At 35.9% G+C, this 14,544-nt stretch overlaps 1 protein-coding gene across 1 annotated transcript; it reads left to right on the top strand.

Moving 5' to 3' along the window:
• Positions 1-323: 323 nt before the first annotated feature.
• On the top strand, positions 324-14,072 carry LOC123715414 (ATP-dependent RNA helicase abstrakt). The gene is made up of 12 exons (XM_045670408.1): positions 324-732; positions 905-1,087; positions 4,075-4,242; positions 5,257-5,446; positions 6,175-6,311; positions 7,299-7,396; positions 7,946-8,109; positions 9,269-9,474; positions 10,327-10,443; positions 11,894-12,084; positions 13,138-13,234; positions 13,736-14,072. The coding sequence occupies exons 1-12, from the start codon at positions 528-530 to the stop codon at positions 13,822-13,824; spliced, it is 1,845 nt and encodes a 614-aa protein (XP_045526364.1). The 5' UTR covers positions 324-527; the 3' UTR covers positions 13,825-14,072.
• The last annotated feature ends 472 nt before the right edge of the window (positions 14,073-14,544 follow it).

The raw sequence follows: 14,544 nt of genomic DNA, 5'->3' as shown, positions 1-14,544 counted from the left end.
CTTCTTGACGTGTTAGGCGCTACTCCCAGCGGAGCTTGCCTATTCTTATTTAAACTCAGTCCGTTTCACAAGGCATTTTCTTTTGCGAACTACCGAACTGTGGAATCGACTTCCGGTGGGGATCTTCCCTGAGAGATACGACCTCCAACTCTTCAAAATTCGAGCGTACTCCACCCTTAAAGGCCGGCACCCACTAAAAATGGGTGTCTATGGGCTGCGATGACTTTGGTAATTTAGCCAGACTCTAGTCACTCAGAATCTGTTATACATTACTCTTTGAATTTATAACGTCATTATTCTACTCAATCTGTGGTCATGTTTATGAATGTTTTGTGATTGTATTTTGTAAGATTTAATATACATTCTTTAGGTTTAGACGTTCAATTAAATATATTTTGTATTTCTTTTAAATTAATATATATATTGTGTAGTTGGTAGGGTGACAGTGTTACGATAATAGTCTTGCCGCGTATAAGTAGCGATTTTAATTAAAGGTTATCTGAAAATAACTTTGGTAATACTTAAATATGTCTAACAAACCACCAATTAAACGGTATAGACGCGATGAAAATTCATCAGGATCTGAAAACGATGTCGATAATTACGAACCCTATGTTCCTGTAAAGGAAAGAATGAAGCAAAAGTTATTAAAAATGGGACGACTTGGCCAAGTCGCTAATGAGGTCGCTGCTGAAACCAAAAGTTCGAGCGATAATGATCCTGACGATGAAGGTAATGTCCAAATATCTTTTAGCAGTTATTCTATTGCAGGATCTCAAATCTAAAACTTCCAAAAATGCTGTCAGAACTTAACTAAACTGCAACTTGAGTGTGCTGAGTCTAGGATAAGAAACGGTCTTAGTGGTGGTAATTAAAGCAGAACCCTTTTCATTTATTTTTAAAGGTTCTCAAGAAGAATGGGGAAGACGGTACAATGTTTCATTATTGGACCAGCATAGTGAATTGAAAAGACTGGCGGAAGCCCGGGCTTTGTCTGCAGCTGAAAGGCAAGCCAAAGAGGAGGCTCATATATTAGAAAGTGTAGCTCAGAGTAAAGCTTTGATGGGTGTTGCTGAATTAGCTAAAGGTAGGTTTAGATTCATTTATATAATGAATAAAAAATTTGTACAAGTTTGAGTTAGATGTACCTTGTATAGTTAAAATTTGCATTGAGTCAGATTTCCTTTTTTTACTAATTTTTATTCTGGATGTGGATATAGCTAAGATATTTATTACTAAATATAGGTCTATTTATTGCTTACCCATGCTAGAATCATGGTTAAAGTTCACATAGTTGGCTCATTTCCTCTACAGACTTTTAAAATAATTATACTAGGTTTTTTTTTGTTGTCTGTGTAGTTAACATAATCTTGTATAGATTCTGCCAGCCTCCTCAATCATTTGGTAGGTCAGCTCCCTTAACACCTGATATGCACTGCCAATTGGTAATGTTGCAGGTTCATATCACAATTTAAGTGTACAAACTTTGTTTTTTTTAACATCATACACCATTGGCTAAGTCAAAAGCAAGCTGTGACAATGACATTGATACACAAAATAAATAACATACATTAAATATAATTTAATTCAAAAATAGACCAATCATATTCCATTTAGTCATAACTCTCAATCTGGTACATGGAATTGTTTGGTAATTGATGCTGCCGATGCATTGGCTTCAACTTTACTTTCCATACATGGCCTATCATAGTCATTGAAGCCTTTGACCTAAAAAACTTTTTACTTTGAATTTCTTACCATAGATGGTCTGATATTGATAAAGAAATATGGAAGCTCGTATTTCTTAATGAACATTCTAGATCTATCTCCCTGTGTATAACTTATGTTTGAGTATCCTGGTCAGCTGTATAGTAAGATCTGAAGCTAATAATTTTCCTCCACCTGCGCTTCTTTTACAGTATTCCTAACAGCCAGCACCAACTTTCTGAAGCGTCAATTCTTTGCCTTTCCTTGGGCTAAGATTGTCCAGGTTTCTTATTTTTATAGTATAGGGAGGCGTCAAAACCTACGGTACGCCCAAAGAGCAGTCATCGCAGCCCAAGTTCACCCATTTTGGTGGGTGTTACCGGCCTTTGAGGGAGCAGTATACTCTTTCTTTAAAGAATTGAAGGTCGCATCTCCCAAGTAAGATTCCACCACAGAATATCGCCATTGGTGATCTTGTTCTTCAGCGTCTGCTCAAATAAATGGAGCATTTTTTATTTATTATCAACGCCTTCTTTGCATCTCTGTGACCGTTACTATAATTAGGCAATTAACTTAAATTTGAAAATTATAGAACCGCTCTCGTAAGAGCGAAGCTGGCGAGTATTGATTTATTTGCTATTTGGTTGAATTACAGTGCAGCCAGTACATTGAGAACACTAGTTGCACTGGATGCTATCATGAATAAAACTATGTTCAGCCCACTACCGAATATATCAAGCTCTAGATTATTATTAAGCCTTTATTGCTGATACCCAGTAAAATATATTAACACTTATTTAAGATACATAATAAAATTTAATTCTAATACATAACTAGAACTTAATCTAATACATAATATGACCCGTTTTAAGTAATCAGCGTGTCCTGTGACATATAGGCCTCTTCCAGCTGCTTCCATTATTTTCTGATGTTAGCTATTCTTGTCAGAGTTGTCCTCCGCTTTATATCGTTTGCCCATCTCTTGTTCTGTCTTCCTCTTTTCCATTACCCATCGCGTGGTTGCCATTCTTAATTATTTTGGTCCATTTTAACCTGCTACCCCTGGTCATGTGCCCGGTCCGGCGCCATTTCAATTGCCTTATTTTCTTTATGATGTCCTCTACTTTGGTCATTGATCTTATCTCTTCTGCTCTTTTTCAATGTCTCAGTGTTACACCCACCATGCTCCTTTACATTCCTCTTTGGCATGTTCTCAACTTAAGAGTTGACGATTACTCCCTTCCAGATTTCCAAACGAGATGACAAGAATTTCAAAAACATTACAAATCCAGGCTCTAGATAAATAGTGTTAGTTCTGATATATTCGCGAATAATTTAAATGAGACGTTCCTGAATTCTTAGGTTGGTTTTTGCAGACGGAATTGAAAAGATTCTGCTGATTTTGAACCATTGGAATGAATAAAGGACGTCAATTTTTATGGTATGTTGATCATTTGTACACAGTTAAAACAAAGTTTTTTCGGTTTAGGAAAATTTGCTGAACTGTGTAACGTATGAATTGTCGTTGAAATCATATTTTAAAAACCTAAGAGATCATTTAGAAAAGCCTTGCCTAGTAGATGTCTTCAAAGGTTTTAAGGAATATATTTTTTTTGCTCAATAAATTTGTATTCTTCCCAGTTATATCTTTGGTAAGAATCGTGAACGAAATTCGAGAACTTTCTCGCCAGGAGTAGTATTATGTAGTCAGTGTTCTATCTTTATCGCACAATTCTAGAACATTCGTGTTCCTTATCCCTCTTGCACATTACTTCGTCCTTGTTAAGCGCTCTAGAATGTTCAAGCTTCGAGAAAGTTCTTATCTACCCTCTCTAATAACGCATCAGACCATCCTTGTCGTCCTGTTGTCTAGAATTATGACTCCAGAATGTTCCTTCACTAAAAGGGGCCTGAAGAAAAAGGTCTGAAGCCAACTTAAACGGTCTTTCACGCAAATTTAATCTCGAATCGGTCTTAAACCACATTTGCAAAGTTCTAGAACATCCGACAAAACATTAAATACCTATAACCTCATTTATTGTTACAAAAGATCGTTAGTAAGTAACACCTATCCACACACACGTAATATTATTCTTCAACGGTCGCGGTAACGTGCAAGTTCATCTGTTAAAATTTGGAACAACCACGTGTCAGAAACTCGATGTTCAAGTGTAATCTGAACAACGTTTTTTTTTTATTGAACTGAGTGAATTTTTTTAGCTGCAGTTCACATTAAAATAAATTCTTCTTCAAGTTAATAACGTCTTCACGTCTAATTAAGACTTCTAGATAAATGCTGCAGTGCCCAATAGATCCAGAGGATTTTAAAGTAGTTTTATCTAAGTGTAACAAAGAAAAATGCCTCAGGTATACAGTATTCGGAGCCAATCAAAACATCCTGGAAGCCTCCACGATGTATCCTGAGCTTACCAGAATCCAGACACGAGAGGGTGAGGCAACAGCTCCGCATCCTGGTAGAAGGTGAAGATGTACCGCCTCCCATACGCACGTTTCAACACATGAAGTTTCCTAAAGGTATTTTTTAAAAGATTTCAATTTAATCACATTTATACAAGTAAAATAAGTTGACCCCATATATAAAACAAAACCGAGGGTAACTACAAATAACTCCAGAATGTCTGGAGGTATTTGATTTATTTTGCCTCAGTCTATTAAAAAACATTGGGAAGTTTACGAATTAAATATCTATAACCAAATTTTCTGGAGTTTCGTTGCTGTCAAACATTAACATTAATGTTCGAATCGACAAGATATATCTGTCGCAGTAAAGGAGTTAAATCAGAGAGTTAATTGAATCTCGTCGCTAGTCGTCGTCATTTTGATTTAAATAAAGCAGCGTCGAAAACGAAAACTATCTGCCTGACCGAAAGCCTCCGCCATGATTTTTTCATTTGTTATTGTTATTTCTGTGTGATCGTGAAGAACTGAAAGCTTGGAAATTCCGTGTTTTGCTTTACTGTAAATGGTTAGGTTAGGTTAGTCTTGCTGCCTAGGAACGTTTAGGAAACTTCTTAAACGTTTCGTTCACTCACTTAGCTGACGGAACTTTAGCGACTTGATTGAATATTGATGTTTAATTAACTGTCTAGAGATTCAGTTAACTCTCTGATTTAACTACTTTAATGCGACATATCCACAATATTCGAATAATGGCATAATTAAGGTTTTAAAAATGTAATGTCAGAAATGAAAAGGATTGACATATATATACATATATATATATATATATATATATAATAGGTTCTGTACTCCCCTGCCATTGTGTCCAAAGACTTTTTATATCTGTCAAATTTTTACTATTAAAATATATTACTACGAAAATGGTGTTACGCGTCTTGCGTGATACGACCAGGTAATATTTTTATTTACAACATTCATTGGCGAGCCGCAATTCCTCGCGAGACCCACTCTTTCAGTTTTGTTTGCCGCCTATATATTTAATAATATGGTCAAATATTTAGTTTTAACCAATTTAAAATATAACAAGCTACTTAATATATATAACTTGTATTTCTTTTGTGTTATCAGGTATTATTCGGGGCTTAGAAGCCAAAGGTATCAAGAATCCTACACCCATTCAAGTGCAAGGTATACCAGCAGTACTCCAAGGTCGGGATATGATTGGTATTGCGTTTACTGGTTCGGGAAAAACTCTGGTCTTCACACTACCCTTGATCGCGATGTGCTTAGAGCAAGAGGTTCAGATGCCTTTCATACGGTGAGTTAACTAAAGCCCTAATCGAACCGGATTTTTCAAAAAATCTGATCTAGAATTTTCTAAAAATTTCAATTAATTTGTGAAAATATTAAGACAATTGTATTAGTATCCAGCGTAGTATTACAAATACCATCTTCGGGATATCAGATGGTGTTAACAGGCACGCGTTTAGAATTTTGTAAGAGCCTGTTGAGAATTAAACTTATCTGACAAGAAATAACTTTTTAAAAACATGGTTACATTAGGTTAATTCAATATGAGGTTGTAGGAAGTACGCTTTTGTGCTCGTGCTGGGTACCAGCGAACTACCCGCATCTAAAGAAAAGTCTTTTTTACCGGATTGAAGCTTCTGAACTATTATAAACTTATAATTATTTTACATAATTTTAAATTTTTCCCGACGTTTCGCGTGCTTTACAGCGTCCGTGGTCACGGTGACTGAAAAAAAACGGTGTCCTCTATTTTCGTGGATTGTTTCTCTTGGGGTTTTAATTTGGATATTATTGGATCCCATTACATATCTTCAATCCGGTAAAAAAGTGTTTTCTTTAAATGTGTAAAAGCTATGTAAACAACAGACAATACTATACGCGCATCTATGTGTACGCATTATTTGTAGCATTCTTTTGTCTATGGCTAATATTCTGTCACATTTATATAAGCCTTTTACATGCTAAAAATGAGTAATTATTTTTATGAATAACATAAATTATGAAATATTGTTTCAGGAATGAGGGACCGTACGGTTTAATAATATGTCCGTCTAGAGAATTAGCGAAACAAACACACGATATTATACTCCATTTTATCAAACATTTAAAAATGGCCGGACATCCGGAGATTCGGAGTTGTCTCGCTATTGGTGGTAAGTTTCTGTTATTTTGGTGAATTTTCGTAAATAGGTATTTACCTATATACAATGATTTCATTGTATATAATTTCGATCAGGGCTCTGGGCTCTCTATTATCTGGAACCCGCTCGACTCAGGGTCCTTCAAGAAAAGAGTATACCAATTCTGCAAAGGCAGGCCATCTGGAAATGTGACTGTCTATGTCGGTATCATTTAACATTAAGTGAGCCTATCAATGCGTGTGAGGCGATCACCATAAAGTTTTCTAGGCAGTAGGAAGGAAAAAGAAAGTTCTTCATGTCTTAAACACTTATATTAAATTTAGTACAGAAGATACAAAGTTACAAACGATAACGCAAATAATAAAAGAGACATCGTAAAATTATGAGATGCAAAGGTGTAAGTCGTAACCGCGCAGTCGATTACGCACTGTTCACTGGTCGCGTTGCAGTTGCCTCCACCCACCGTGTCGTGTCGTCACACATAGCGGTAAATCACCTACGCGGTGGAAAAGATGAGTAGCAATATTGTTTCCTGCCCGTTTGACACTTGTTACATACCATAAAAAAAATATATTATATTAAGGCTTCATTAAAATGACTATAAATCGGCCAACCTATCTCATTCCAATATTGGTAAAAGCATGTCAATGTAAAATACACCCTAACAGGAGGCAAAGTCAAAGTCAAAAATCGTTTATTCATATAGGTAACACAATGTACACTTATGAACGTCACTAAGAAATATACATTAAATGCTTCTAATTTTACATTTACTGCCAGTAGAACGGAAGAGAATAACTGGCTATAAACTCTTCGCCACTCTTTTTAATCGCAAAGTATTTTTTTGTATTACACAACGTTTGTAAGGAGCTGAAACCAACACACCATGTTCCACATGACATGCAGGAGGGATGGTGAAATAGGAGCACGCACTTACATTCTCGTGGGAACAACATGCAACGGCAAATAAGACATATCACGAGGTTTTGACTATTTTAGGTGTGGCGGTATCAGAATGTATGGAGACAGTACAGCGGGGTGTTCACATCATGGTGGCTACTCCAGGAAGACTTATGGATATGTTAGATAAGAAAATGGTGAGTGACGACAGTAACAGATTTCTTGACTCTTCGCTGGATAAGCGACCTAATTGTATCTGGGAACTACTGTACAACCTAGTAACAGAAGATTGTATTGAAGACTTTTCCCGCATATTGACTCGAATTATTGATTTATTAATAAGCCTTTGAAGTTATACTTCTTTTGGCGTGTTAGGGAAAAATGATGACAGTAAATTTTTACGATGCGCGTGCGCACCGTCACAAAACACCGACACTCTGAAGTTAGCTATAGTCAACATTTAATTTTTGTGATATTTAAATAAACTTTATTTAACTCGTTAATGCGTTATAATAGAACTTTCAACATATTAAATACCTTTTTTTCTATTGTTAGTGTCGTTTTTTTCTACAAATGAAAAATAAGGCGAAAGAAATAAAAGATTGTATCTAATTACGCCAAAGTAGTTTCTAATATTTTTTTTAAAATCTTAAATGAAATAAAATATATTTCGTAAATGATTCTTTGATTCTACCTTATTCTATTTTATTAAGTATTTTATAAATAATTATTCATTGTCCTGGTAGGTCCGTCTCAACGTATGCCGGTACCTGTGTATGGATGAAGCAGATCGAATGATCGATATGGGTTTTGAAGAAGACGTAAGAACTATTTTCTCCTATTTCGCGGGGCAGAGGCAAACTTTATTGTTCAGCGCGACTATGCCGAGGAAAATTCAGAATTTTGCAAGGTAAGTGTTATCTGCTGTTAGAAAAATGATCACTTGCAAAATACGTTTTCTAGCTTTAGAAACTTTACCGTGGAATAATGTAATGTAATTTTTTTCCACTTCGTTATATTTATACAATCCAAATAACATAATACATACAAATTATAAAGGATGCCATGGACAGCCTTATCACAAGCGATCTTTTCCAGGCAACCATAGGAAAAAACTTAAAAATAATTAGCTGCGTTTAAGCGCAAGTACATGAGCCAATCTTTTAAAATAAAAATATAGAGTCCCTTAGTCTTGAAAAATATTTAAAAAAAAACTAAAAAGCTTATCTTGCGGATTACAAAAGTAAAGCTTGAGCGGCATAGGATATGTTTAAGAAATTATATGCAGAAGAGTTTTAAAATATGTCAGGGAGCTAGCCAATCTTATGGAGTCGGACAACAAATGGCGGAGATCCTAAAGCAATCGCCTAAGAAGGATGAGCCGTGGGATGGAATTTCCATAAAGCATCTATTGGAGGAGCGTACCATATAAGGACCTCAGGAAGTTGAATTCATTTCTAAGATTAGAGGGAGTTTTAGGATTGAATTGACTATAGAAGTTAAAGGAGATGGGCGTCACGTCTGAGTTGATTGCCACCAGAGCTGCCTGCGGAATTTAGACATATAGGTGCGCGTGAGGCCAGCACCATATAATAATAGTTTCTAGGCTAGGCAGTAGTGAAACAAATGAAACTTCTACGAGTCTTTAGTATGTATATTAAGTTAAAAGTTTACACCGAAGAAAACAGATTAAATAAAAAAAAGAATTGATAACACAGTAAGAGAAAGGAAAACGGTTAAACAAGAATAATTTAATTATAAGTTACAAAGGGAAATTCGTAATTCACGCGCACAGATTTCGCGTTAGATAGTTCGAATCGCACCTTCCGCTGGTCGCGCTGCCACGGGCTGCAGGCTCCACCCACCACGCTCGTGTCGTCACACATAGCGGTAAAATCACCGACCCGGTGGTAAAAAGGAGTAGTATTATTTGGTCGCCACAGATTCATGGTCATATTTCCTAAGCCCAAATTGAAAAATGAAATTCAGGTTTAAAGAAGTTTATCAAGAATTTAATATAGAAGGAAGAAATAATAATATCCTCGGTACTTCAATAACGAATATTTCAGATCAGCATTGGTGAAACCCGTAACAGTAAATGTGGGTCGAGCTGGTGCGGCATCACTTAACGTGCGTCAGGAACTGGAGCTGGTGAAGGCTGAAGCTCGTACGGTACACTTGCTCCAATGTCTGCAGAAGACGCCACCGCCGGTGCTGGTCTTCGCGGAGAGGAAGCAGCACGTGGATGCCATACACGAATATTTGTTATTAAAAGGTATTATTTTTAGCTAGGTATGGTTTTTTGGTAATGGAGAAAGGAATCAGAAACTGATACTAAACTGACTGATACCTCAACTAAATCCAGGATGTAGTCATAAAAGTGGATGAAACGAGACATGTTTGGACCATGGCAAAGAGAGATCCTTGGTCTTTGCTTACCACTTGGGGAAAAAGGCGTGATAAAAGAAAACAATGGCGCTACACCCTTTTTTGCTCTGGGCCTCAGATTTTTGTAACTGTTCCGTAATCATTTAGTTTTCATAATAGACGACTAGGTGATCAGTCCTCTGTGCCTGACACACGTCGTTCGCCATTTTTCGATCGAAGGCAAACCGGTTTCCTCACGATGTATTCCTTCACCGTTCGAGCGAATGTTAAATGCGCACATAGAAAGAAAGTCCATTGGTGCATAGCCGGGGATCGAACCTACGACCTCAGAGATGAGAGTTGCACGTTGAAGCCGCTAGGCCAACACTGTTCTGAAAAGGCGTGATAATATAAATAAATAAAGTTTAAGTCTCTCTTTATCGGACAGTTCTTCAAACGATTGGAAAACACTCACGGTCGTTTAAGAATGACAAATTTGGGGGTGTGACAAAAACGGAAATTGTCTTGTAAAATGTTTATTATTATTATAATGATATTCATTTTTTTATACCATAATTGTTTGATTTACATTTCTTACTGTAAATTCTAAATTCTTCCGGTGTACAAAAAACCCCTGGTTGCCGAGATTGCAAATTCTCAAAAAAATTCCTTACGTCATTCTTGAACGGTCCCAAAATATGAAATGTGTCCGCCGCATAGTCAAATATGTTTACTGTAGTCAATATTGAACCGGTTTCAGGTGTTGAAGCTGTAGCTATACATGGTGGTAAAGACCAAGAAGAGAGGTCACGTGCTGTGGAGGCTTTCAGGAGAGGAGAGAAAGACGTGCTAGTCGCTACAGATGTCGCTAGCAAGGGTTAGTATAAAATGTCAAGTCATCTTTTGAGAAGTGAAAAAAGTCTACTTCTTTTGGTGTGACGCTCTTTTTATATTTTACGTTGACGTTGAACGGACTGCATGGGTGCATTTTATGGCGGTATAGAGAGTTGTCGTTAAAGAGAGAGAAGAAAAATGTATAGATAATCCATAACTCCTACTTATTAGTCATGGTCAACAACAGTACACGTGCAAGCAATCCCAATTTCTAAACAAAATAACGAATTTCTTAGAAAGTTCGTATGCATGATGGCCATAGTCGAGTATATTGCGCAGTTTTTACTAATTTTAGCAATTTAAAAGGACTTCATTACTCAATTGTTGTTATTGAGAGTGGGTGTAATGCTATAAGCTTAACCAACCAAAGCCAATAGATATCAACGCTTTAGGGAATTCGTCGTTAAATAGAGGTTACAAGGAATTTACGGTATCTATATAAACTAGCTGCCTTCGCGAACTTCGTTTCTCTTTAATGTGATTTTACTTAGCCTACCTTTTTAGTACATACCAACATGGAACATTTGCTATGCGGGTAGCAGACACTGTTCGAGTTTTTTGGAATGAATTAGGTTTTCCTGTGATTCTTTCTTTATATAAACCTCTGAGTTTAGGTTATAAGTTTTTAATTAAAATTTAAAAAGTAGGGGTTTATCGTATAGAGGGATTTTTGTATGTTTTATCATAAAAACTAAATTAGGGCTGGACCACCCCACACACGGGGTTATAAAATAGATTGGGATGTAAAATAGATGTCCGATTTGCACCTAACAGATATGCATTCAACATTTCAAGAAAATCGGCAAAAAAGTAACCTAAACGACTGGTCCCATAAAAATGTTGATGCGTTTAAGTGGATTCCAGAATGGTTTTTAAATTTTTATTGTTTGTGAAATTTCTTCACATTTTTCCGTTACGACCCATCTTTTACATGTCCACGGTTGATTCGAAGAGATTCAAAGCCATTAATAACAAGAATATATCACAATGATGGTAATAATTCTATTACAATTAATGAAATTCTGTAATAATATTAGTTGTAATAAGGTAAAATGAAATAATTGTATTATTTGTATTCATGTCTATGATAAAAAAAAGCCTCTTGTTGAACTTTATCTTATTTAATTTTATTTAACCGATTACTATAAAGTTGCATATAATAGATTATTTTTCGAAAAATAAGGTCATAAAGAAGTTTCACTTCTTACGTATGTACACGCACACATTTATTGTGTTTGTCTGTCGGGTCTGCTAGTAGTTATTCCAAGATTCGTCCTCATACTTCCTTACCTTGTTGGTAACTTTACTCTCAAATGCTGGGGTAGCGGGGCGGGGATTCCCATTCCCATATAAAAGGAACTATTTTGATAATAACCAGCTCAACATTGCTCTCTAGCAGTTCGTACCGTTAGGTAATTGTAATATCATTCCAGGTCTGGACTTCCAGAACATCCAGCACGTGATAAACTATGATATGCCAGAAGATATAGAGAACTACGTGCATCGCATCGGGCGTTGTGGGCGAGCCGGTCAGGCGGGCGTCGCCTCCACGCTTCTGTCAAGGCAGCAAGACGACAGCGTATTAAGAGATCTCGCGCATTTGCTGAGGGAAGCCGGACAGAAGGTATTGATTGATTCTTGATGATTGATAGTTTATTTTTTATTTTTAACCGACTTAAAATACCCGAAGAAGGAGGTTATCAATTTGACCATATTTTTTTCTAAATAAGTTTTTCTACGCACTTGTTATTTTTGCCTAGTAGCTTCAGAGTGACTCTCATTACACCGATGGGCGTCATTGTGGTCATTTAACTTACTCGAACGATGAAGAAAAACCTTGTGAGCAAAACCGGCTTGTCCGAGACCCCAAAAGTCGTGTGTCAAACAGGATGCTCATAACCTACTTGGCAATTAGATTGACAGATGATCATGATATATAGAGAAATCTGATGCCCAGACCTAAAAAAGTTGTGGCGTCACAGCTTTTTTTTTCAAACGTAATTAAGTATATGGCTAGCCCCTGTTAATTACATTATTATCATATGTACAATTTTCCTCCAAAAATTCTATTTCCTGTTGGCCAAATGGGCTTCAAAACATCGAATCGTAATTATAGTGTGCAAAGTTGGTCGTAAAAAGCACGAGATTGCGATGGCAAAATATACTTGTGGAGACTAAGGCCCATATGGGCCGTTATCCCATTATCTGTTCGGACATTGATGATGATAACGCTCAGTAAATATTTACAATAGAAACAAGCAATGATACACATCTTTAAAGATATATTCAATGTTTATTTCGTTGCCAGTTTTAGCATCAAGGGGGAATGGATGAAAAGAACTAACAATAAACTTTTTAATCAAGTTTTTGTACAAAATACAATACAGTATTTATTTATTTAATTACACCTCGTTACCTTATACAAAAAGATACGTATAAAAAAGCACGTTACTTATGTTATTAGGTAACAAACGGCCTTATCACCAACAAGCGATTTCCTCTAGGCAACCCTAGTATGGAACAATAGAAAAATAAACAAATAGATAGAATAAAGGAAATGCATTCATAATTAACAAAAAATCACTAAATATCATGTAACTATAAGTAAAATCTATAGAATAACTATATATATAAACAAATGTACAAACATTCCACATTTTAAAATATTTGCCTTCAGGTGCCGGCGTTCCTGATGGACATGATAGGCGGTGATGAGCCGGCAGTGGATGGGCAGGGTTGTTCATACTGTGGAGGATTGGGACACAGGATTACAGGTAATTTTATTGCCATCTTTGTTAATTAGCAACCCTGGCTTCGCTTAACACAAAACCTTGACATACCTAAAACTGTATTTTAGTTAAAACTGTGTGTAAATCCGTGCAGTCGTATACGAGTTTTCGATCATACAAACATTACTTCCTCATGTATTTGTAGTCGTAAACACGATGTGTGTTGCAGTTTTACCCGCAGTTTGATAAAATTAAGTGCAATAAAAAAAAATTATAATACTTAATTATCAACGCTGAAAGACTTCAATTAAATATTTATTGCAGACATTTGGTAGAGCATTTTGAAATATTGTAAAAGTGAGGGTAGATCCAATGTGATATTAATATTCCGCTAAGGATTTGTTAATTTAAATATATTATTTATACGCTACGTTTGTAAATGCGCAAGTACGTAATAAAAAAACGGCGAACATTTTTTAAGTCTTCTTTTTTTAAACTTTGTATGAGGGTAGATCCTACTAGGCTAAAACAAATTTTTTTTTTCAGAATGTCCAAAATTGGAAGCGGTGCAGAACAAGCAAGCATCAAATATCGGTAGACGAGACTATTTGGCTAACACTGCTGCTGACTACTAAGAATGGCTGGACAGAATTCGATGGATTTTACATGGTCGCAAAAGCGTTGCAAAAATAGTTAGACGATTTGCATACATATATAAAGACTGAAAGATTGTTCTTTCGAATTAACGAGAGTTCTAGAACATAATATTTGGCTGTTTAAAATATAGGCAAAATTAGTTTTTCTTCAATTACAGCCGTGAATGTAAATATTTTTAAGTATTGTAAATATTGATGTGATCTGTGGTACAAAAATAAATTGTCCTTTGTTAACATGGCTTTTACACATTATTAAAACACTTTTTAAACGGATTAAAGCTATGTATTATTATTAGTCGATATTAACTTCGAGGAAATAAATACAGATAACACAACTTTCTCTACAGCTGTGATACTTTTTGACATTCAACACCTTTTGTCTTCAGTTACCGTGACCACGCACGCTGTAAAGCACGCGAAACGTCGGAAAAATTTAAAATTATGTTAATAATTATAGGTTTACAATAATAATACATAGCTTCAATCCGTTTAAAAAGTGTTTTCTTAATGTCTTTTATTTACTTCATCCGTAAAGCAGCATTATAGAAACCTCCAAATGTCCCTCTGTACTGGGCATCATGCCTTCGACGCTATACAGCGACAATCTCTGTCAAATAGGGTTGTCAGCACTGCTCTGTGGTTATTAATAGCAACGTAAGGAGAACTTTTAACCAAAACAAAGAAAATTTGTTCTGTACA

The sequence above is a fragment of the Pieris brassicae genome, chromosome 10, assembly GCF_905147105.1.
Source record: "Pieris brassicae chromosome 10, ilPieBrab1.1, whole genome shotgun sequence".
Classification (NCBI taxonomy): Eukaryota; Metazoa; Arthropoda; class Insecta; order Lepidoptera; family Pieridae; genus Pieris; species Pieris brassicae.
Note: the sequence above shows the minus strand (reverse complement) of the source record. Positions and strands in the feature narration are given on the sequence as shown.